The sequence below is a fragment of the Heptranchias perlo genome, chromosome 3 (genome assembly GCF_035084215.1).
Source record: "Heptranchias perlo isolate sHepPer1 chromosome 3, sHepPer1.hap1, whole genome shotgun sequence".
NCBI lineage: Eukaryota > Metazoa > Chordata > Chondrichthyes > Hexanchiformes > Hexanchidae > Heptranchias > Heptranchias perlo.
Window position 1 is genome coordinate 70,264,107 of NC_090327.1, and position 23,757 is coordinate 70,287,863.

Below are 23,757 nucleotides of genomic sequence, written 5' to 3' on the forward strand. Positions count from 1 at the left end.
CATACTTAGTACAAAGGAGGATGGTAGTGTTCATTGGAGGCCAATCATCTCAGCCCCAGTACATTGCTGCAGGAGTTCCTCAGGGCAGTGTCCTAGGCCCAACCATCTTCCGCTGCTTCATCAATGACCTTCCCTCCATCATAAGGTCAGAAATGGGGATGTGCGCTGATGATTCCACAGTCTTCAGTTTCATTTGCATCCCCTCAGATAATGAAGCAGTCCGTGCCGGCATGCAGCAAGACCTGGACAACATCCAGGCTTGGGCTGATAAGTGGCAAGTAACATTCGCGCCAGACAAGTGCCAGGTACAATCATCTCCAACAAGAGAGAGTCTAACCACCTCCCCTTGACATTCAACGGCATTACCGTTGCCAAATCCCCCACCATCAACATCCTGTGGGTCACCATTGACCAGAAACTTAACTGGACCAGCCATATAAATACTGTGGCTACAAGAGCAGGTCAGAGGCTGGGTATTCTGTGGCGAGTGACTCACCTCCTGACTCCCCAAAGCCTTTCCACCATCTACAAGGCACACGTCAGGAGTGTGATGGAATGCTCTCCACTTGCCTGGATGAGTGCAGCTCCAACAACACCCAAGAAGCTCGATACCATCCAGGACAAAGCTGCCCACTTGATTGGCACCCCATCCACCACCGGCGTACTGTGGCTGCAGTGTGTACCGTCCACAGGATGCATTGCAGCAACTCGGCAAGGCTTCTTCGACAGCACCTCCCAATCCCGCGACCTCTACCACCTAGAAGGACAAGGGCAGCAGGCACATGGGAACAACACCACCTGCACATTCCCCTCCAAGTCACACACCATCCCGACTTGGAAATTTATCGCCGTTCCTTCATCATCGTTGGGTCAAAATCCTGGAACTCCCTTCCTAACAGCACTGTGGGAGAACCTTCACCACACAGACTGCAGCGGTTCAAGAAGGCGGCTCACCACCACCTTCTCAAGGGCAATTAGGGATGGGCAATAAATGCTGGCCTTGCCAGCAACGCCCACATCCCATGAATGAATGAAAAAAAATATCAAAACTGAGAGGATATCCTCATTAGGAAAGGCTGAACAGGCTGGGGCTCTTTTCTCTAGAAAAGAGAAGGTAGAGGGGTGATCTGATAGAGGTCTTTAAGATAATAAAAGGGTTTGATAGGGTAGACTTGGAGAAAATGTTTCCACTTGTGGGGAGTTAAAACTAGAGGTCATAAACATAAAACATAGTCGCTAATAAATCCAAAAGGTAATTCAGGAAAAACTTCTTTACCCAGAGTGGTAAGAATGTGGAAGACGCTACCACAAGGAGTCGTTGAGGCAAATAACAGATATATTTAAGGGGAAGCTAGATAAGCACGTGGAGGAGAAAGGAATAGAAAGGTATCCTGATAGGGTTAGATGAAGTAGGGAGGGAGGAGGCTCGTGTGGAGCATAAATGCCGGCATAGACCAGTTGGGTCGAATGGCCTGTTTCTGTGCTGTAATTTTGAGGTATCTTGATGTAATGCTTCGTAGCAGTGAGTAAAATAAATCAGATGTTAGAATATATTAAAAGGTCAATAGTGAGCCGAAATAACGGGATAAGCCTGCCAATAAATCAATGGTGCGACCGGACTTAGAACATTATGTACAGTTCTGATCGCCACAGTACAAAAAAGGATATTGCATCTATTGAAAGGATACAGAAGAGGGCAACCAGAATGATTGAGGGGATGGAGGGATTGGATTATGAGCAGTGATTATGTAAATTGGGCATGTTCTCACTGGAAAAGAGGTGATATGATTGCTGTTTTTACGATCCTAAAGGGACTAGATAATGTAGATCATGACAAGCTGTTTCCAGAACAGTAGAACCAGAGGACATGGCCTGCGCTTGAAGGGGGGAGTAATTTCAAAACTATTCTGCGGAAACATTATTTCAATGAGCGAGTGTTCAATCTGTGGAGCAGGCTCCCTAGAAAGACAGTGGAAGCAGATAATATTGATTTATTCAAATACAAATTAGATAGATTTCTTTCAGAAAATATGTTGGGATACAGTGCATGAGTAATTTGAGATATGACGTGGTAAATGTAGCATGCTTGGGAGGAACAGGTGACTTTAAACCTATGGTTCCCAAAGGTTTCCACAACTGGGGGTTTCCTCACCTCAAGTTTGGGTCTGATATAGACTAATTGATAGAGATTGACTGCCATGATTAGTCAACAACTCCATTATTGTTGTATCATGCGACTACCAGGATGATAGAAGGCAAACTAGATGGACCTTGATCTTTTTTTGTCTAACGATTCCTATGTTCCCATGTTTCCTGTAGAGCAAGGTAGACTGACTAATAACTTGTTTGTGTATGCATCTCCACAGTCTGAGCAACAGAATACTTGGATATCATGTGTCCTTTAGGAGAAGATGCAAATTTGATCAGTAATCCTATTTGTGTAGACATCTGTAGAACAACTCCCTGGTGAAAATAATCCCATTAAGTTGCTTTGCTAAGTGCAAATTACTTATTGTGTGATAAATCTTGACAGACTACATGTAGATTTTCTACACTTAGCAGATGGAACAAAATGTCCAATTCAAAAGCAGCAACTTCTCTCCCACAAGAAATATTGGTGTGTGTGTGTGTGTGTGTGTGTGTGTGTCCATATCAACAGCATTCATATACACATGCACATTACATTAAAAACTTGCATTTATATAGTGGAGGATGTCCCAAGAGGTGGTGGAAATGTAGAGTAGCGGTGTCATCAACGTACATGTATAAGCTGACCCCTTGTCTTCAGATGATTTCACCAAGGGGCAGCAAGTAGATGGGGAGAGGATGGGGCTAAGGATAGATCCATGGGGGACTCCAGAGGTAATGGTGCATTGATGGGAAGAGGAGCCATTGCTGGAGTTGCTCTGGCTATGGTTGGATGGGTAAGTGTGGAACAACAGAGAAGTGTTGGAGGAGGATGGTGTGGTCATCCGTCAAACGCTGCAGAGAGCAAAAGAGCACAAGGAGGGAAATGCATCATGCACATCATTTGTGACTTTGATTAGAGCCCCTTCAGTGTTGTGACAGGGGAAGAAACCTGATTAGAAAGATTAAAACTTGAAGCAGTGCAAATAATGGGCTCGGATTTGGGAGGTGACAACATGTTCAAAGACTTTGGAGAGGAAAGGGAGGTTGGAGATTGGAGAAAATAATGAGACTGAAGATTGACAAATCTCCAGGACCTGATGGTTTCCATCCTAGGGTGTCAAAAGGAGTAGGTGATGTAATTGCAGATGCTTTTATCATGATCTTCCAAAGCTCTCTTGATTCAGGAATGGTATCCTTGGATTGGAAAATTGCCAATGTCACTCCATTATTTAAGAAAGATGGGAGAGCGAAACCAGGAAATTGTCAACCTATTAGTCTATTGTCTGTGGTGGGGAAGTTACTGGAATCTGTCATTAGGGACAGAGTGACTGAGCACTTGGACAAATATGAACTGATCAGAGAGATGTCTAATTCACCTAGTTGAATTTATTGAGGAGGTCACTAATATGGTAGATTAGGAAGTGTCTATGGATGTTATTTATATAGACTTGTAGAAGGCATTCATTAAGGTTCCACACAAGAGACTGTTAGCAACAATGAAAGTGCATGGAATTGGAGGCAACCTATTGACATGGGTAGGGAATTAGTTAGGAGGTAGGAGACAGAGAGTAAGGATAATGGGTATGTACTCCAATTGGCAGGATGTGACTAGTACTGTCCCCCGGGGATCTGTACTGGGGCCTCAGCTTTTCACTATATTTATCAATGACCTAGATGAAGGAATAGAGAGCCGTATATCGAAGTTTGCTGACAGCACTAAGTTAGGTGGTACAGTTAGTGTAGCTGGAAGCAAAAAGTTGCAAAAGGATATTGATAGATTAAGTGAGTGGGCAAAACTGTGGCAGATGGAGTTTAGTGTGGGGAAATGTGAGGCCATCCACCTTGAACCTAAGGAAGATAGATCAGATAATTTTCTAAATGGTAAGAAGCTAGGAACTGTGGAGGAGCAGAGAGTTTTAGGAGTCCATGTACAGAAATAACTAAAAATTAGTGGACAGGTACAAAAAATAATCAAAAAGGCTAATGGAATTTTGGCCTTTATATTAAAGGGCTGGAATACAAAGGGGTGGAAGCCCTCAGGAAGGATATATTGGCCTTGGAAGGGGTGCAGCACAGATTCACCAGAATGATACCGGGGCCAAAAGGGTTAAATTATGTGGACAGGTTGCATAGACGAGACTTGTATTCCCTTGAGTATAGAAGATTAAGGGGTGGTCTAATTGAGGTGTTTAAAATGATTAAAGGATTTGATAGAGTAGATCGAGAGAAACTATTTCCTCTGGTGGGGGAGGACAGAACAAGGGGCATAACCTTAAAATAAGAGCTAGGCGGTTCAGGAGTAAAGTCAGGAAGCACTTCTTCATGCATAGGGCAGTAGAAGTATGGATCTCTCTCCCCCAAACAGCGATTGAGGCTAGGACTATTGAAAACTGAGATTGATGGTTTTTTGCTAGGTAAAGATATTAAGGGATATGGATATGGCGGGTAAATGGAGTTAAGATACAGATCAGCCATGATCAAATTGAATGACCGAACAGGCTCATGGGCTGAATGGCCTACTCCTGTTGCAATGTTCTAGATGGGGTGGTAGTATGCAAGGACAGAGGGTTCAAAGGTAGGTTTTTTGAGGTGGGTGATGATGACGGTCTTGAAAAAGAGGGGGATAGTACCTGATAGTACCTGAGGGAAAACAATAATTTACTTTGTCAACTAGCATGGGGGTCAGGAAGAGAAGTTGGGTAATCATTAGTTTAGTGGGAATGAGATCTAGGGAGCAGGAGGTGGCTATCATTGACAAGATGAGCTCGGAAAGGGCAGGAGGAGAGACAGGAGAGAAACCAGAGAAAGACATGGGATCAGGACTAGGGCAGAGGAGAACCTGGGAGGAGGTTTGGCTCGATGGGTAATGGGATGTGGGGGGGATACAGGAGAGGTAACTGAATGTCATTAAGTGTGAGACCATCCAAAGAAGTCCATGAGCTCCTCACACATGTTGTTGGAGATGAGGTGGAGAGACAGAGGAGAAGGGTTTAAGGAGATGGTTAGCAGTGCAAAAAAGAATCCAGATGTTATTGTTGCTCTCCAGGATGATTTTAGAGTAGTGGGCGATTTTGACAGAGCAGAGTTTGCGTCCCTTGGACTTGAGAGGGTCCTATCAGGGGGATTGATCAGGGTGGGAAAGTAAGGGAGGAGAGGGAATGGTTGAGCAAATTGACAGCTTCAGAAGTATTGTGATGAATGGAGGGCCAAGGGATACTTAAGAGTGTAAAACTTTGGAAAGTTTTTTCAGGAGTGGATGCAGAAGGAAGTGGGTAAGGGGTTGTGAGTGCTGAAGGATACAAGGAAGTGGTTTGGGATGGCCCTGTCTGTGATTGACATTATGGGAGTGGACAGGCCAAGTGAGATGGTAAGGTCGAAGGGGTGGCCGTGAATAGGAGTAGGAGAATTTATATGAAGGGGAGGTTTAGGGAGGACTGGAAGAAAGTGAAATAAGAGGAGAGAGCTGAGATGGAGACTGAACTCACCAAGGAGGAGGAGGAGGAGGAGTTGCTCAGTGTAGAATCTGAGGAAAGGAGGGAGGATATCTCAGGGAGAAACTTAGGGTGGTGCTTGGGGAGCTGGAGAGAACAAAGATTTTAAAGCAGAGGTGAGAGGTGAAGCGCTCAAAGGTTTCACTCAGAATGGTGCTTATGTTAAGATTGCAGTGTGGGTGCATGTTCGAAGATTGTTCTTACCAAATACACTTGCGATACTGTGGCCAAACATTGAGTGAATCCCAGTCAGTGTTTAAATATGGTCAAGGTACAGTAAAATTAGTACTTCATTAAGACAATCATATTTCATGTTCCCTAACAAGTTATTTATAGCAAAGCTGCAATATAAATGTTAATTAGCATTGTTCTATTGACAAAAATACCATTACAGCATGATGTGAGTGATATGGCTGGAGCAGGATTATTGCCTAGTGAAATGCTGACTTCACTTCCCTCACTTTTCACTTATTATACAGTAGATTCCTACTACTGACATTTTCAATTGCCAGTCAAGCAAAAAATAGTAAACGTGGGAAACAATAACAGGGCCTGTTAGAAAATGGTGTACTTTTTCTCAGTGTCAAGATGAGCCATTTTACAAACACAAAATAACTTTTAAAAGTTTTGTCAGTGTTCAAAATGGATGCAATTTTAGCAGCAAAACTTTACAAATGATGAAATTGTACACCTTATGGTAATGATGCAGACATTGTGTGGAGAAGGGTGACAATGAAGAGAGATGTTATCAGATCAACAGAAGGATATCAAAAAAAGAGTTCTGATGTTAGAACAAGTCACAATAAACTCAAATGAACATAAACAAAAGCAATGAGGGCACTGTTATACTACAAGTACAATTTGAAACTGGTTCCTGCTGACAGCAATGTGATGCTGGTAAGCCCAAGTTATACTGCTGACTCCATGTCACACTGTAGTCAGGGAAAGTGGAACTTTGAGCCTATGTCCAAGTTCACGGTTTCCAAATGCTGGTTAAATTTTAATGTTAGCTAAGAGCCAACTTTAAAGGATAAAAATTAAGTTTAAAAAGTTCTAGACAGTTATACTTGCCAATCTGAAAAAGAAGCAATGCCAGATTACCTCCTGGAGGTGGCTTCATATTGCTTTCTAAAATGTGGTCCAATCATTTTAGTGGAGGCCACTTCATATGGACACAAACTATGTATTATATGTGGCCCGTTGTATTCTCATTTTGCTTACAGAGCAAATGGATCATTTGAAGCTACTTTATCAAGATGTCTGTTTCAGTACAAAATCATCAACTTGCATTTATACAGAATCTTTAATGTAGAAAACAGCCCAAGGCACTTTACAGAGGGGCAAAAAAGCAGGAAACATCATAATCAGATGTTTCAAGCCATCATCCTGCTTCACTGTTTTAAGAATGAACATACAGAACAAATTTATTTCACAAACCAGTCTTGCATAAAGCTGCTAATGCACCATATTATATCCTAGGCACTGCATTAATATTCAAAGTAAAGCTCCCTTCATTTTAAGCTAGAACTTCCAAAAATTTAACAGTTTAATGCCATGCAGCTGAAGTTCAAAACAATTTACGATTCCAATAATCTTTGTGATCTCTGCAGTTATAGGAGTTCCTCTGTGTCATTTCCTAGACACTTATCTAGCCCTTTGAGTTCTGCCCGATGGATTGGGTGTATATGCAACACTTGGTGTGGTACTAAGTTATACAGAGCAGGAAGGTCTTATATTTGGTGTCCGACTTGTACTGAGTTATCTGATCTCAACTAGGGCAGTAATACGGGCACTACAATTGGCCTCAGCACCTCTCAGCTGGGGAGAAGAAAAATAAGCCAGGCGATGCAATGACTCCTATTTGTGTGCGTGTATGTTGTGTGCATGTATGCATATGCAGAAGATTTTGGGTGAGGCCAGTATTAAGCTTGGTTGTGATGTCCTCACCCTTGGTTAACTAGCTTGCTGAAACAGCTGTATAGCCTCACACATCTGAAATGGCCACTTGAGTGAGGTATCAGAGGAAAGCTGGGACCTATGAAACTGCACCCTACAAAGTCATTACCTAGTGAGGAAAGGGAAGAAAATTGGGAACAAACATTTAAAGCACTGAATATCCTTTACAATGTTGAAAATATGAATTCAATTTCTAATAGTAAACTTCCAAAAAAACTGCATGTTCTTTTAACACTGCAAAATTAGCAGAATGTAGAGAACCAAACCACTAGCAGTAAATACTCTGTGATGTGGCTAAGCAGAGTGATGTTGATCTCTCTCTTCTACCCAGTCTAATTGCTGCTGGAATTCTTTCTAACAGCCATGAATAATCCCGTGGTTACCATCAGTAATTATTACCATTTCCAAGTGATTATTCATGGTTCAGTTAAAGGTCATCCCATACATCAGTTGCATGTGAAAAAAAACCATTGGTTGATTGGCAGATAAAGCAACAAAGGGGAAAGATTTAAGGTACTATATTCCAATAGGATAGTACAGAAGCTTCATATTACAATGGGTGACCCACTCTTTGAACTCATTAAAGCACTCATTTCCCTCTTTCCAACCCCACTCCCCCTTGCATCAGCTACGCCACCATAAATATCTATTCAGAAACTGCTGGAGACCTATGACAGGTTAGTAATCATTTAAAGAGAAATGTGCTGGTGAGTTTCACCTGAAACTGTAACTTGTCTTTTTTCCTTCCCTGCTTTGTATGTTCAGCCTTTCTTTCTTTTATTCCATATTTTCAGCAATAGTGATTTATTTCTTTTTTATTCTCCAATTTTATCCTCTCCTGATGGTGGTGACTCTCTTGCTGAGTTCCACAGGCAGTAGTTTTTCTCTCTATCGCACTGCATGCAAAAAACTATTACCAGTGGTAAAAGTACCAGAAGGTGTGGATGAGAAAATATCATTCAGCCTATCACAAAATTGAAATCAATGAGGAAGATTTTTCAACTCAACCGGAAAGAAAATTGCAGACCCCCATCACAGTATTCAACTGTTTCTTAAACAACTCTGATAATTTTGCTTCTTCTGTCTGACTCAGACGTCCATTCCATGTACTGATCAGTTTTTTTGTCAAGAGCCTCCTAATCTCGGTCCCAAATTTGCTTTTCACTGAACTTGTGCCTCCTTGACCTACTGTCACAGCTCAGCTTGAAGTAGTGTTCTAAATTTATATTTTCTATACCGTTGTCTCTCTTACTTTTTCCTATGAAGCATCCTCTTACATACCTCCTTTCAAGGCTGAAAGGCCAAGTTTCTCTCGTCTTTCCTTATAACTCAATTCTTTGATGCCAAGTATCAGCCTCACTTCCAGGGTTTCAGTGTCTCAGTGGCCAAATCATTTAGGTTCACACGTAGAAACCATTTTGATCTCGCCCCTGCTTTATCCTCATAGGGTTAATGTTCTTTTGCTGGTTTCTACTAACCTGTCACCCTGTGCGGCCTGCTGTCTATCGACAGCAATAAATAATACAGATTTCCTACATAATGAATGATCCTTTTTCTACTGTGCATCACCGCTTTCTACTTATTCCACCTGCACCTCAATCTCGGACCAAATTATAGCAAATGTTTTATCCTCCAATTAATCCAAAAGGTTCAAATGGATTAGTAAAAATAAGCACGGAAAAAAAAAGGTCAAACTCCCTCCCATACAAGCTGTTCCTCCAGAGGTAATTCCAGGATAAAGATAATGGGACTGAGAGATCCTTCGCAAATCATTGTAGCATTGTGCAAGTTAAGTCCGAGGATGCTCTGTTAATTATTCTTTTAAAAGTGCAGCAGATTTGAGCCATTTACTCTGCAGGCTTAATACATGTGCAGCCTACCACAAGTCCATTAATCCAGCTTCTCTAAATCAGTGACTGCCAGTTAAGTCAGAAACACTGTGCCGGCACCTTTGTTCTCAAGCATGCTGGTAACATTTATCGTAGTTTTTAGTTACAAAATGCTACTCTTTTTCTCAGTTTCAGATAATAATTGAGATAAATGGCAGCAGTATATGCAGTAGCCCACTACTCTCTTGGTTTAAATTGATTGGAATGCATTTTTGCTCATCAATTAACAAGCCATTTGTAACTATAATTGAAATACATATTGCAAACATTCATTTGGAAGTCTTTATCAAGAACATTTTGTAGTAGGCAGCACAATAACTTGAAGCACCAACATAGTGTACATGGAGTGGTAATATGCAGGTTTGCATCTGTGACACCAGCCTCTGCTGTGCTCTACTAATTATTTCTTTTAGGTACAATGTACACCAGCCATCTTCTATCTTTTATTTAATATGTGTGACAACCACCTAATAGTGTTTGCTTACTTTGTCAAAATCTACTGCAGGGTTACACTTAAAAGCAAGAACCGGAGAAGTAATTTATTGCAATACTTTACTATATATTATTTGGACCACTCACAAACTGACAAATTTTATGGCTCTTCATTCTCAAACAAAAAAATACATATGCCATATACGTTTTTCATGAAGCTAAATCCCCTAGAGGGAGTAACTGTAGAACCCATTTCTAGTGCAGATCCATTAATTTTCCTTTTCAAAAGATCTAACATTGTAATTTCTTTGCCATTTTAATTTTAAAGAAAAATCCACCCCCATCTGTTACATATTCTTGCCATGAACAAGACTATATAGTAATATAATTCTTCTTATAGCGAGGTAGTACAATGATTGGGAAAGCATTTGAGAGGAGGTATCGTAATATCATAGTATCATAGCATGATACAGCACAGGAGGAGGCCATTTGGCCCATCGTGCCTGTGCCAGCTCTTTGAAAGAGCTTTCCAATTAGACCCACTCCCTGCTCTTTCCCCATAGCTCTGTAAATTGTTTCCCTTATCCAATTCCCTTTTGAAAGTTACTATTGAATCTGTTTCCACCATCCTTCCTGGCAATGCATTCCAGATGATAATAACTCGCTGCGTAAAAAAATGTTTCCTCATGTTGTCTCTGGTTCTTTTGCCAATCACCTTAAATCTGTGTCCTCTGATTACTGACACTTCTGCCACTGGAAACAGTATCTCCTTATTTACACTATTAAAACCCTTCATGATTTTGAAGACCTATATCAAATCTCCTCTTAACCTTCTCAGCTCCAAGGAGAATAACCCCAGCCTCTCCACATAACTGAAGTCCCTCATCCCTGGTACCATTCTAGTAAATCTTTTCTGCACCCTCTCTAAGGCCTTGACATCCTTCCTAAAGTGTGGTACCCAGAATTGAACACAATACTTCAGCTGAGGCCTAACCAGTGTTTTATAAAGGTTTAGCATAACTTCCTTGCTTTTGTACCCTATGCCTCTATTAATAAAGCCAAGGATCCCATATGCTTTATTAACAGCCTTCTCAACTTATCCTGCTACTTTCAAAGATTTGTGTACATACTGCCCTGGGCGTACCATTTAGTTTATATTGCCTCTCCTCATTCTTCCTACTAAAATATATCACTTCACGCTTCTCTGCGTTAAATTTCATCTGCCATGTGTCTACCCATTTCACCAGTCTGTATGTCCTTCTGAAGTTTGTTACTATCCTCCACATTGTTTACTACATTACTACATTACCGAGAAATTATACCCTGTACACCCAAGTCCAGGTTATTAATATATATGAGAAAGAACAGCGGTCCCTGGGGAACACCCCCATATCCTTCCCTCCAGTCTGAAAAACAACCGTTCACCACTACTCTCTGCTTTCTCTCCCTTAGCCAACTTTGTGTTCATGCTGCCACTCTCTCTTTAATCCCATGGGCTTTAATTTTGCTAACAAGTCTATTATGTGGTACTTTATCAAATGCCTTTTGAAAATCCATATACACAACATCAACCGCACTACCCTCATCAACCCTTTCTGTTACTTCATCAAAGAACTCAATCAAAGTTAGTTCCTTTAACAAATCCGTGCTGACTTTCTTTAATAGCCTATACTTTTCCAAATACCAATTCATTTTGTCCCCGATTATTGTCTCAAAGTTTCCCCACCACCGACGTTAGGCTGACTGGCCTGTAAGAGCCGGGTTTATCCCTCTCCCCTTCTTTGAACATGGGTGTAAGATTTGTAGTCCTCTGACACCACTCCCAAATCTAAGAATGAATGTAAGTTTGTGGCCAAAGCCTCCACAATTTCTACCCTTACTTCCCTCAGTAACCTAGAATGCATCCCATCTGGACCGGATGTCTTTTCTACTTTGAGTACTGTCAACATTTTAAGTACCTCCTCTTTATCTATTTTCATCCTCTCCAATACCACTGCTACCTCCTCCTTTACTGCTACATTGGCAGCATCCTCTTCGCCAGTGAAGACCGATGCAAAGTATTCATTTAGTACCTCAGCCATGCCCTCTGCCTCCACAAGAAGATCTCCTTTTTTGTCCGTAATTGTCCCCATCCTTCCTTTGACAACCCTTTTAGTATTTATATGTTTGTAAAAGACTTAGGGTTCTCTTTTATGTTAGTCACTCATCTATTCTCATATTCTCTCTTTGCCCCTCTTATTTCTTTTTTTAGATCTCTGTGCTTTCTGTATTCAGCCTGGGTCTCTACTATATTATGAATCTTACATTTATCATAAACCTCCTTTTTCTGTTTCATTTTAATCTCTGGATCTTTAGTCATCCAGGGAACTCTAGTTTCGGATGCCCTTCCTTTTCCCCTAGTGGGAATGTGTCTACTCTGTACCCAAACCATCACCTCCTTGAAGGCCTCCCATTGTTCAATTACCGTTTTGCCTAACAATTTCTGATTCCAATCCACCTGGGCAAGATCCCTTTTTAACTCACTGAAGTTAGCCTTCCTCCAGTTAAGTATTTTTATGCTTGTCTCTTTCCATAACTGTTCTAAACCTGATGATATTACGGTCACTGTTTCCCAAATGCTCCCCCACTGGAACATGCTCCACTTGTCTCACCTCATTCCTCAGAACTAGATCCAGCACTGCTTCCTTCTTTGTTGGGCTGTAAGCACAATGATCAAGGAAGTTCTCTTGTACACTTTTCAGGAAATCCTCTCCCTCTTTGCTCTTTACTGTTACTATCCCAGTCTGTATCGGATAATTGAAGTCCCCCATTTTCACTACTCTATAGTTCTTACATATTTCTGCAATTTGTCTGCAAATTTATTCCTCTATCTCCTTTCCACTATTTGGTGGCCTATAGTATGCACCCAGTTGCGTAATAGTTCTTCTATTGTTCCTTAATTCTAACCAAATAGATTCTGTCTTTGACCCCTCCATTACATCATCCCTTTTCAGTGCCATAATAGTTTCTTTGATCAATACTGCCAACCACCAACCCCCCCCCCTCGCCTTCCTTTCTTTCCTTCCATATCTTTCCTGAAAACCTTGTAGCCAGAAATATTAAGTACCCAATTGTCCCCTTCTTTGAGCCAGGTCTCTATTATTGCCACCATATCATAGTCCCATGTGGCAACTTGAGCCTGCAGCTCACCAACCTTATTCACCAAGCTATGTGCATTTACACATAAGCACCCCAGACACATCTTAGACTGCCTCGCTTTTGCCCACTGTCTGATCCCTCCTGTTTCCGAACTAGTCTTTGCCTCTCCCAAGCTCTGTGCACCTTATTTCTCCTCTCTAACATTTCATCCTGGTGTCTATCCCCCTGCCAAATCAGTTTAAGCCCACCCCCACAGCACTAGTTAAGGTAAAAAAGAGGGAAAGATGAGAGCACACATTAATTGTTTTCTGCAAGTGAGTTCCTAACAATGGTGAAATTACTGCTCAATAAAGTTGAGTAAAAATAAGTCATATTGGTGCTCACGAAATTGTTTAAATAATTTTTTTTGTACAGTTTCCTTAACTACCATAGCAAGAGCATCCAAGTCATAGGGAAATGCAATGAAAACTGCTTGGACAGAAGTGGGAAGTTAGGAAGCTGCCTGAGGTTGCCAACCCTGCAGGATTGCACTGTAGTCTCCAGGAATTAAAGACTAGTCTCCAGGACACTGCTGCAAGCAACCCCGGAGAAAAATCACAGGGGCATTAAAATACTGTTTTTAAAAAAAATTCTCTTTGAACACTTTTGTTTATTAGTTATAAAAATATCGTGCAAGGGAAAAAAAGGCTCTTTGACTGACAGCCACGAATCATCCAATTGGATTAGAAAGAGTTTATTCACTTTCCAATTGGTGTGGGAAGGCAGTGCGCCATGAGGACGGGCATGTTGGGAGACCAATGGCAGGAGTGTGGGAGTGGGGAGGTCGAGGCAGGAGGTCATGCGATGACATCTCCAGGAATATGTCCAACCAGAGTTGGCAACCCTAAAGCAGACAGGCTTGTGTTGGCCATTTCGTTTCGTTACTGCTAAACAAAAGCTGGTTTGGAGCAGATGAAAACAAAGCAGGGGCTCCAGTACGCTCTTGATTTATGTTATGGTGTCTGGGAAAACAGCAGGGAAGCGGCATTAGGCAGATTCACATTTTAGAAACTTATCCAAAAGCTGCTTGACATTTGATCAGCATCTCAAAGTTATGACGACTGTGGTCACGGATGCCCACCAAACTTAGAAAATAAATTCCAGAAATTCAGCCTCCTTTGCAGCTTAGACAAGCAATTTGATTTTCTGCAGTGTCTAATTTTATACTTACTTTACATGTTGTCACAGACCATACTATAAGGCTAACGAGGCAGCGCTATGGCCACTGGAAAGCAGACAACTACCTCTAGATGGTTTTCCACACACCATTGGAGGAAACAGGCACAGCTACAATGTAAATAATTGCCAGTGGCTGCATTGCTGCCATTTTGGTTTTCTGGCTATAGGCAGATTAAGCACTCAGCCCACCTGTACAGACCAGCAATGTAGTTTTCCGCTTGCTGACTTGTACAATGGATTCCACAGCACCGACAGAAACAAAAAAATGGCACTTATATGGTTACTAAAGTAACAACAGCAATTTTTCATTTCAGGTTATTGGACATTGGGAAGTAACCACACTTGTGCAATTTTTATGTTTCTGTTGGTGCTGTGGAATTCATCATCTAATGTCAATGGGACTGATTCTACCATGCCAGAGCTCGAGTGCATGATAGAACTGTCTCTATTTACATTTCTGTAATATAAACTTACCATAATTTGCTTTTCTCTTTAGTTGCCTTTATAAATATAGATCAAGTTCTAACTTTATTTTACACTCTTATGCATCCCAATCAGTTTGCTCTTGATGCCTGAAATATTGCTGTGACAAAGCAGACTTTATTACACGAGGGTTCCAGTAGACTGTATAAAACAGAGAACCACACACCCGTCTGTTTTTTAAAAAAAAAATATTTCTTTCATCTCTAAAGTTTGATGACATTTACTGAAGCTTCAGTTGTCTTCAGCAACTTGAAGAAAAAAAAATCACTGTCCAACTCCCTCTACAGCTTTTTTCATTCCACCTCACCCCCAGCAGCTCTGATCCCTCCAGAGCTTGTTCTTTCATCCTCCTGGCAGTTCTGCCATCCTCTGACCTTTTATCCATTGCATCCAGTAGCTTCAGTTTTTATTGAAGCACTTTCTACCTTCCCATGGGAGTCTTGATCATTGTTATGGACTCATCTGAAATACTCCCTTCCTTCTCCATTCTTTATTGTAGCCATTTATCAGCTGCTACTAACATTTTCAATACTCGACCCCAACAGTTATATTTTTCTCTCTTCCCATTGCCTTCAAACAAAGAAATAGAAAAAAAAACAATTAGAAATGAAAGCTTTGTAACAAGAATGACAGAAACTGAAGTAAAAGGCAAAAGTGAAGGCTGGAGATGAAAGTGGAAGAAAAAGTCACACTAAAAGAAGAACATATGGATTGTGAGGACACAAACATAAGATAAATTTCTCAGCATTACACAGCCACAGATACTCCAGCAGGGCAAAAACACACTTAGATCGCCTTTAATACTGCTTGAAAAATGTCCATTAATGATTTCAATAAGAAAATAAGGGCTAGGTCGCTGGAGGTGTTACCTCAGTATAATTCTATTTGAGAAGACGAGAGTGGGCTCTCCAGTATTGTATATGAAAATAACATCCAAGGATAGCCCGATAATAACAGAGCAAAAACCCTTGTAGCTAATCGGTGGCAAAAGGAAGGCGGCTTGATCTCAAAATCTGACCCATTTTTGATACCATAAGCATGCTGAATGCTACTAATGAGTCGGCTCTGGGCAGGGCCACAAATTTACAATGACTGAATAAGTCAAGTTCTACTTGGGCTCTGGGATGTTTACAAATATTTTGGTCATTGAATTGTATGATTCTGTCCATTTTTCTATGAAAACCGCAAATGAATGGCACCTCAGGAGAGAGGGTAGGTCCTAACAGATTCAGATAAATTGTTGACACCTGACAGTGAAAAAAAATGTTAATTAGGTGAACATATGCTGCTCCCATATTACCTTATTATAAATGATAATGTTTAAAAAAAAACTCTCAATTCTCTGTACAACTGTACATGCACTCCGTGCATTCATATGCATGGCTTTTTAACAAACATTTCTATGTTTTAAAAAAAAATAGGAAGCCAGTAAAGAATAGGAAAACGTGGGGATGGGAGGGAGGACCTGGTGTATGGGGATTGGTTTGCGGGGGCAGGGGGGAGGGTTGAAATCATCAGCATTTGCAAGTTCACATCAGTATAAATGGGATCACTCCACACAAACCAGCAACAAGTTCAAATGCACTGCTGTGACTCAAGTGAATTTGCAACTGGGACATTTACACAGATGCATGCTATATATTGCATTTTACATCAGACCTTAACAGTTTCAGCCAAAGAGAAGAGATTTCCCTACCAACTGTATGAGCCAGATTGTAAACACAGATGCCAGCGGTGAAAGGCCATTGTCAAATCCACCACAATATCCATGTTTTCTATATTATGCCAACGTGCATAACATCCTCTGGTTCTGACGAAGGGTCATAGACCTGAAACAATACCCCTACCTTCCTCTCTCCACAGATGCTGTTGGACCTGCTGAGTGTTTCCAACATTTTTTGTTTTTATTTCTGATGTTCAGTATCTGCAGCATTTTACTTTTTGCTCAGTTTGGAACATCTATGGAAACTCCATCCTACTAAATTTCAGGTGGTGCCTAGTTTTATCCAACAATCCCCAGTTCTAGTGATCTCAGTTCAAACATTATTTTTTTTTCTCTCTAATCGCACTTCATTTTAGCTATTTTGATTGCTCCCTTGACTTTGTTTTGAAACTTGACTTTTCATCTTAAGGTTTTTACTGTTTTGTTTTGCAATACAACATCCTATATTAAAAAAAAGTAAAACCTAATAGGAATTTATGCTAAAATGTTCTTTTGGGCTCTTTCTGCCCTTGTCAGTTAGGAAGCAGTCATAGAGTTCAAACCACCAGTGTAAACGTTTGTGTGTGCGTGCATGCGCGCGCGTGCTCGTGTGTGCGCGCACACACACAAATGCTTCAGTGGGGGGAATTTCTGAAAACAATTGTAAAATATTCTTAATGTTGCTAAATTGTTCCTTAGTCGGTAACTAGAAAATGTTTAAAACAAAAATTATTTGTACCTCTGTCCTTAGGCCGTTGACCACTCTCCATTCAAATGAGTGAACAGGCAGGCAAACTGTCCCAGGCTTCTGCCAATGCCTCTCTAAGGCAGCCACTGTCTTTAAGTGGCTCAGGTGATGCACACATAAAATGCAGTTGATGTAAAGGCATATTCTAATTTCCACAGCGCATAGTGCAGGTATTCCTCTTAAAATAAGCAAACTTTATTGGATTTGAAACGGTTAAGTCATGTCTAAAGAACCTAGTTGAATTTTTGAGGTAATTAACGTCTTAGATAAGGGAGTGTCTATGGATGTTGTTTATATGGACTTCCAGAAGGCATTTGTTAACAGTGGCACCTTGTCAAAAATGAGAGCCCATGGAATTGGAGGCAACCCATTGGCTTGGATAGGGAATTGGTTAGGAGGTATAAGACAGGGAGTAGGGATAATGGATATATACTCAAATTAGCAGGATGTGACTAATGATGTCCCCCAGGGATCTGTTCTGGGGTCACAGCTTTTCACTATATTTATAAATGACTTGGATGAAGGAAAAAAAAGAGCCGTATCTCTAAATTTGCTGATGACACTAAGTTGGGTGGTGCAATAAATAGTGTAGATGGGAGCAAAAAGTTGTAAAGCGACATTAATAGGTGATTGAGCAAAACTGTGGCAGATTGCATTCAATATGGGAACGTGTGAGGTCATCCACTTTGGACCAAAGAAAGATCAGAGTATTTTCTAAATGGCGAGATGCTAGGAACTGTGGATGAGCAGAGAGATTTAGTGGTTCAAGTACAGAAATCACTAGTGAACAGGAACAAAAAATAATTAAAACAGCTAATGGAATGTTAGCCTTTATCTCGAGGGCTGGAATACAAAGGGGTGGAAGTTATGTTTTAGCTGTACAGAGCACTGGGTTGGACCCCATTTGGAGTACTGCATTAAGTTCTGGGCATTGCACCTCAGGAAGGATATATTGGCCTTGGAGAGGGTGCAGCACAGATTCACTAGAATGATACTGGGGCTAAAAGGGTTACACGAGTACAGATCGCATAGACTAGGCTTGTATTCCCTTGAATATAGAAGATTAAGGGGTCATCTAATTGAAGTGTTTAAGGTGATTAAACGATTTGATAGGGTAAATAGAGAGAAACTATTTCTTCTGGTGGGAGACTACAGAAAAAGGGGGCATAAGCTTAAAATTAGAGCTAGGCTGTTCAGAGGTGGTGTCAGAAAACACTTCTTCACACAAAGGGTAGTGAAAATCTAGAACTCTCTTCCCCAAAAGGCTGTTGAGGCTAGGTCAGTTGAAAATGTCAAAACAGTGTTAGATTTTTGCTAGGCAAGGGTATTAAGGGTTACAGAACCAGGGCGGGTAGATGGAGTTAAGATATAGATCAGCCTTGATCTAATTGAATGGCGGAACGGACTTGAGGGGCTGAATGGTCTACTCCTGTTCCTATTATCCTAATAAGACAGCTGGAAGTTTGCCATCTGATTGGGAAACTCTTATCTGTAACCATATAAAAAATGGTACATCAACATTCTCTCTATCATTGGGCAACATGCTTGATTTCAGACGACTGGTTGTTAATGGCCAACTACATGAGAAAAATTCACCAGGCAATTAAAAAAAACTTTGCTTCTAAGTAAAACTTGTTAGGACATGGAAATGAATTAGAAGAAGCCAATGAATGCACAGGAGATGTGCTTCTACCAAATCTGCACTGAAATGTGTAGGAAGCTTACATCATCCATAATCGCTTCAGTCACACAAAGACTCTTTGGAGGTAACAAAAGGTTACTTGAGAATAACATTTCCAATGATGCATCTATTTAAAGAAAATGCAAACAAATATTGAAGTTATTAAAATATTATTGCGTCCCCATATTTGATTTATGGTCTGTGCTGAAATCCCTAGCACGGAAGAGCTAAGGCTAATTGGACTGTTACAATCAACATCAGTGTGAGGCAAAAGAAATTAGCCAGGCCTCCCAGCCTCAATGGGTATCCAGTACTCCTACCGGAAAACGTGCACGTGTGGATTTAGGTGCGATCATGGTCAGGTCTAGCTGTGGTGCCTGCCACAGTTGAATAGCCTGCCAACATTCATTACCAAGACATGCACCTGAAGAATGGCCAATGTGAGAGATAGAAATGTGCTGTTGGTCCCAAATGGAATCATATTGTAGCAAAAGCCAGTGCTGCAGGAGTGTAAGGGAGAAAAGGGAAGAAAATCGGCAATAGAAAGGTTTAAAAATATAATGGCCCAGAAATTGCTCGGAGCGACGAACCAATTGCTCGCCACTCCATAGATTTATACTAACCCACTAACTTACTGGGTTAGTCTTTACTGGGTGCACCTTCCTCCAATAGGAAGCTGAGAAGAGCCCAGTGCTAGCTCCAGCAAAGCTAGGACCCATGGGAGAAGCAAGATGATCACTCTCTCCCCTCGACCAATCAGATTGCAGCATTTTAGATAAGCTGCAAATATTTTCTGCAAGTTAAATCCAGGAAGTAAAAGATACAACACTAAAATCATTTGTAAAAAGTTATAGACAGCAAAAAAAGGTAGGAAATAATCAAATTAAATATAAGAGACAGAAGGAAAAAGTTGAAAAAAATTCTTCACTATTTTTAAATTTAAATTAAAAAAATTAATGACCAAAAACTATTAAAATGAGACTCAACATTTTTAAAAGCTAATTTTTAGTTGTTTGGCAGTCATTAAGACTTACTGCGCTGGTAAAACTTAGTTTAGACCTGGTATTTTTAAGCATCCCTGTTTTGTGGTGATATTAGTTACTTTCCAGCTGGGCAGAAGAGCAAGTTAGCGCTGGTCCGTTGATTCTGTTGATTGCAGCTGGCGATATCCCTTTAAGGTGAAGCTGACAGATCGCCGGCAAACCAGAAGGACCAAGATCTGGATTCCTGTGTTTATCTGTGCGTGTGCGAACGCTGGAACTTGCTCCTCTATTTGGCCACTAACAATGGTGAGCACTGTTGAGCTCACCGTTCTTTTTTAAAGCAATTTCCAGCCCATTGGTTTCATGTAGGAAGCTGAGGAGCATGAAGATGAATGGAAAACTGAATCAACGCCACTGCAAAAATATGAAATTTGACCTCAAATGAGATCCCTATTTAAAAATAAAATAACCCCCCAGTGGATCAGTTTGTCCAGTAACTGAGCAATATAGACGTTTAAGGTCCCAAGGTGCTGGTCTATGGTCAGTTAGCTGATCGCATTAAGGGCAAAGTAGGAGAACTACTATTGGCTTGGATTAGGAATAGGAAAAATTAGCCAACTTTCAACTCCTGGTCACTATGCATTCCTGCTGGAAGCATGCACATGTGGAGATGAGCTCATGCATGATGCATAACGCATAACCACCTGTGGTTGAATAGCCTGTCAAGGCACACAGAAATAAAAGTATTTGGAGGAGATATCAGAGAGCAAATGGCATCCATGTAATCAGTCCACAGCAAGGAATCAGCGTTCAAGAGAGGCTGAGGAGCGGAGAACATTGGTGCAAAAAACAAACTGGCAGCATGAAAAGTGCATTGGAACAGGCCACTCTCTTCTCTGTTTGGTGTGCACAATTCCAAAGGGCTTCTAATGTTAGCATCTGTAATGCAGCTGACAGGAGACTTCGTTTATCCCTGAATTTTTGAAGTTTGCTATAAGTGTCAGATTTAATCATTTCCTGTGGAAGTCTATAGATGTGTATCTATAATTACAGCTGGGCTAGTCACATATGTGCTTTATGGATGACATGCACCATCAATACAAATCTCATGCTCTTACCAGTATCTCCTATTTGCCAACAGAACTTGAGATGTACCAAATTTGTGCTGGTGCAAATTTCTGAAATCAAGCCTTTTTGTTCACTGTGTGCATGTGCAAAATCTCACTCATGACTAGGGGGTTGCACCAGCCACTAATCATTTGCATATAAGCAACCAGATGCTGTTGATTGGATAATATTTGTGTTAGGGTAGGAGTCAAAGTCCAGAAACAGGACATCACAGCGGATGTAAGCGTAAAGTGTCACAGTGAGGTAGGTATGAATACTCGTAGCCAGAAGAAAATTAAGCAACCACTATAGTTCACTGGTAGCTCTGGAGGCTATGCATCCAAGGCATCCCTTGCATAGTTATATTTTGGAAAGGGGAAATGGAATGTGTTTCATTGATGGGAAATTTAAGGTTTTTCCGGGGGCGGAGGGGAAGTGGATCGGTAAAGGGATTGCATCTGAATTTTTAAAAAGTAGAATAATATGCATTTACAGTTTGAGTTATAGGGAAATGCCTACTTTGTAATCTATTGAATGTATAAGTACAGTAGATCTAATTAAAATTAATTACATTAATGAATATATTATCTACATTTTGTAATGATAGGTCAGTACAACAACTTGCATTTATAATAGTTCTAACTTACAGGCAAAATCTGCTTTTAAATTGTGATAGTCATTTAATCACAAATACATTATCCTTTTGCATACTTCTACAAATCGACAGCTGGTGACTTCAGAGTGTCCACTCAGTTTTTCTGGGTGTACTGAGGCCGCCAAAGAACATGCAAGTTTTTGTTTTTTCCCATTTATCTCAACGTAGAGGCAGGAGTAGGAGTGCTCCTCCTGGCTCCATAGCAATACTGCAGGTCTCTGCCGGCCTATGCTCACCCCCTTCAAATCACCCTCCCTCTCTCCAAGACTTACCTGCATGCCGATTTTGGGAAGGCCCTGATTGGTGAGTTACTTCTTTACGTCCAATTGGCATCTGCACCTCACTGGTATTATAGAAATGACCCTCGAGGCCCAATTTTGAGCAAGCATCAGGCCTGTTTTCAGGCATGTGTTTCGTAGGACTGAGAAAGTTAATACAATGTGGAAAGGTTTGCACTGAGTGCTATTCCTTTACTTCCCCCCCCCCCTCCTAAGTTTCACAGGTAAAGTAACTCATTGGAGGTTTGAGCTTTCTTTCATCTTGGAAGCAATTAATCCTTTTCACATTTTATTACCTCTCCAATCCGAGGAAACTTAACCAAAATATTAATTATACACAAAAAGGATAAAATGTGATTAAAGGAAATTCATGTAATCCAAATTTTTCAACTTATTACAAAATATGAATATATTCATATGATTTTTGGGATAAGGGTGACTATTTTAATTAGATCTACTGTAGTTATGAAAATTCAATACATTACAATTATGATGCAACATGAGTATTAAGGAATCTTAATTCTTATTTGTATACAGGTTCATATACTGTTCTCATTCAGTGTCCATGCACATGCACTTGTAACACCCATCACTGGGTCATGATTATCAATGAGAAACCTGGCTGATTTCCCCCCTTTAGCCTAAAAGCACTGAAACTAATTGTAGTGACCCAACTGCTGCCTTAGCTGATATCAACTCACTCAGCAGAGACTAGGAATCAAATCTGTGGTTTTCTGGTCTGTAGAACTTAAGTGCTATGCCAGCTGGTGCCCTTACCAACTGGGCTGTTGGGGGAGCTGCCTATTGCTATTTTCGTACACTGTACTCTTTAGAATTGCTAGGCTATAAGCAAAAGATTTTTGAATCCAGATAGAGAAATTTGCTTAAAAATCTTAAATCCCATATTTTAAATGATGTTACTGGTTCCAATTCTATGCCTTTTTCATTGTAAATTCACGCTGCAATAGACAAACAGCTAATGCGGACTCAACACAGTAAGTACGTGAAATACAAATATGAAGCAGGATTTAAACTACAGCTAAACTTCAGCAATGACAATACACCTGGTTAATAATGGTCAATAAAAAGGTTATTAAAAACATAGGAATAAAACTCAGATTCAGTAACATTTCTGACTTCTTTAAATGTTTTCCAGTTGTTGGACTGATAAATGGATTACTCAGACAAACCTTTCTACTGTACTCCAATACTGGACATTTCCAAAATTAATTTCCATGTTGTTGTATTTAACTTGCAGTTGAACTAATACTAATTTGTAACAGTAAAGCACCATTTTTGTTTTCTGCTCTGAAACGGTGGGAGAATTTACAGGTACCTTCCATTGATCTAGGCTCTGTTTAACCACAACTTGAAATGTCCGTCTTGCAGGTCACAGTCGGTGGTGGAACCAGGTGTGTTGAAGCATGAAGACAGGGATGATGATAACACTCAGCCACTACTGGCTCTAGACTAAACTAAAGGCATCTCAGAGGTCACACAAACAATGGCCACCCCATGGAAGGATCTCAGTGGTGCAAACATTAACGGAGCACTTGCTTAAATCAAGTCACATTCAGCTACGTGAAGTGTTTTTTTCATTTTTTAAAAATGGCAAAATTCAGATATCACCAGTCATCAGCTTTCTCGTCTGAACTGCCAGAAGTTGATTAAAGAATGAGAGATCATTTAAAATAAGATACCTAAAGGATTTTGTATCTGCTGTAGGCAACCTGACAGTAACCTAGGCAGCATCACAGATATTGGTACTTTGCCTAAGGAAGAGAGAAAAATTTCCATTAATGCAGAACTTTTTAGGACCCGATAACAGGCATGCGATATTCAGACATATTTGTGCCTTTGCGTGGT

The 23,757-nt window shown here is 40.6% G+C and overlaps 1 protein-coding gene across 1 annotated transcript in view; it reads left to right on the forward strand.

The window, feature by feature from the left end:
* LOC137306475 (clavesin-1-like) overlaps positions 1-23,365 on the forward strand; it is a 78,888-nt gene extending 55,523 nt beyond the window's left edge. Inside the window, exon 5 of the mRNA XM_067975721.1 lies at positions 23,281-23,365. Within this exon, the coding sequence (XP_067831822.1) occupies positions 23,281-23,365 (85 nt within the window). The remainder of the gene's footprint in view (positions 1-23,280) is intronic.
* The last annotated feature ends 392 nt before the right edge of the window (positions 23,366-23,757 follow it).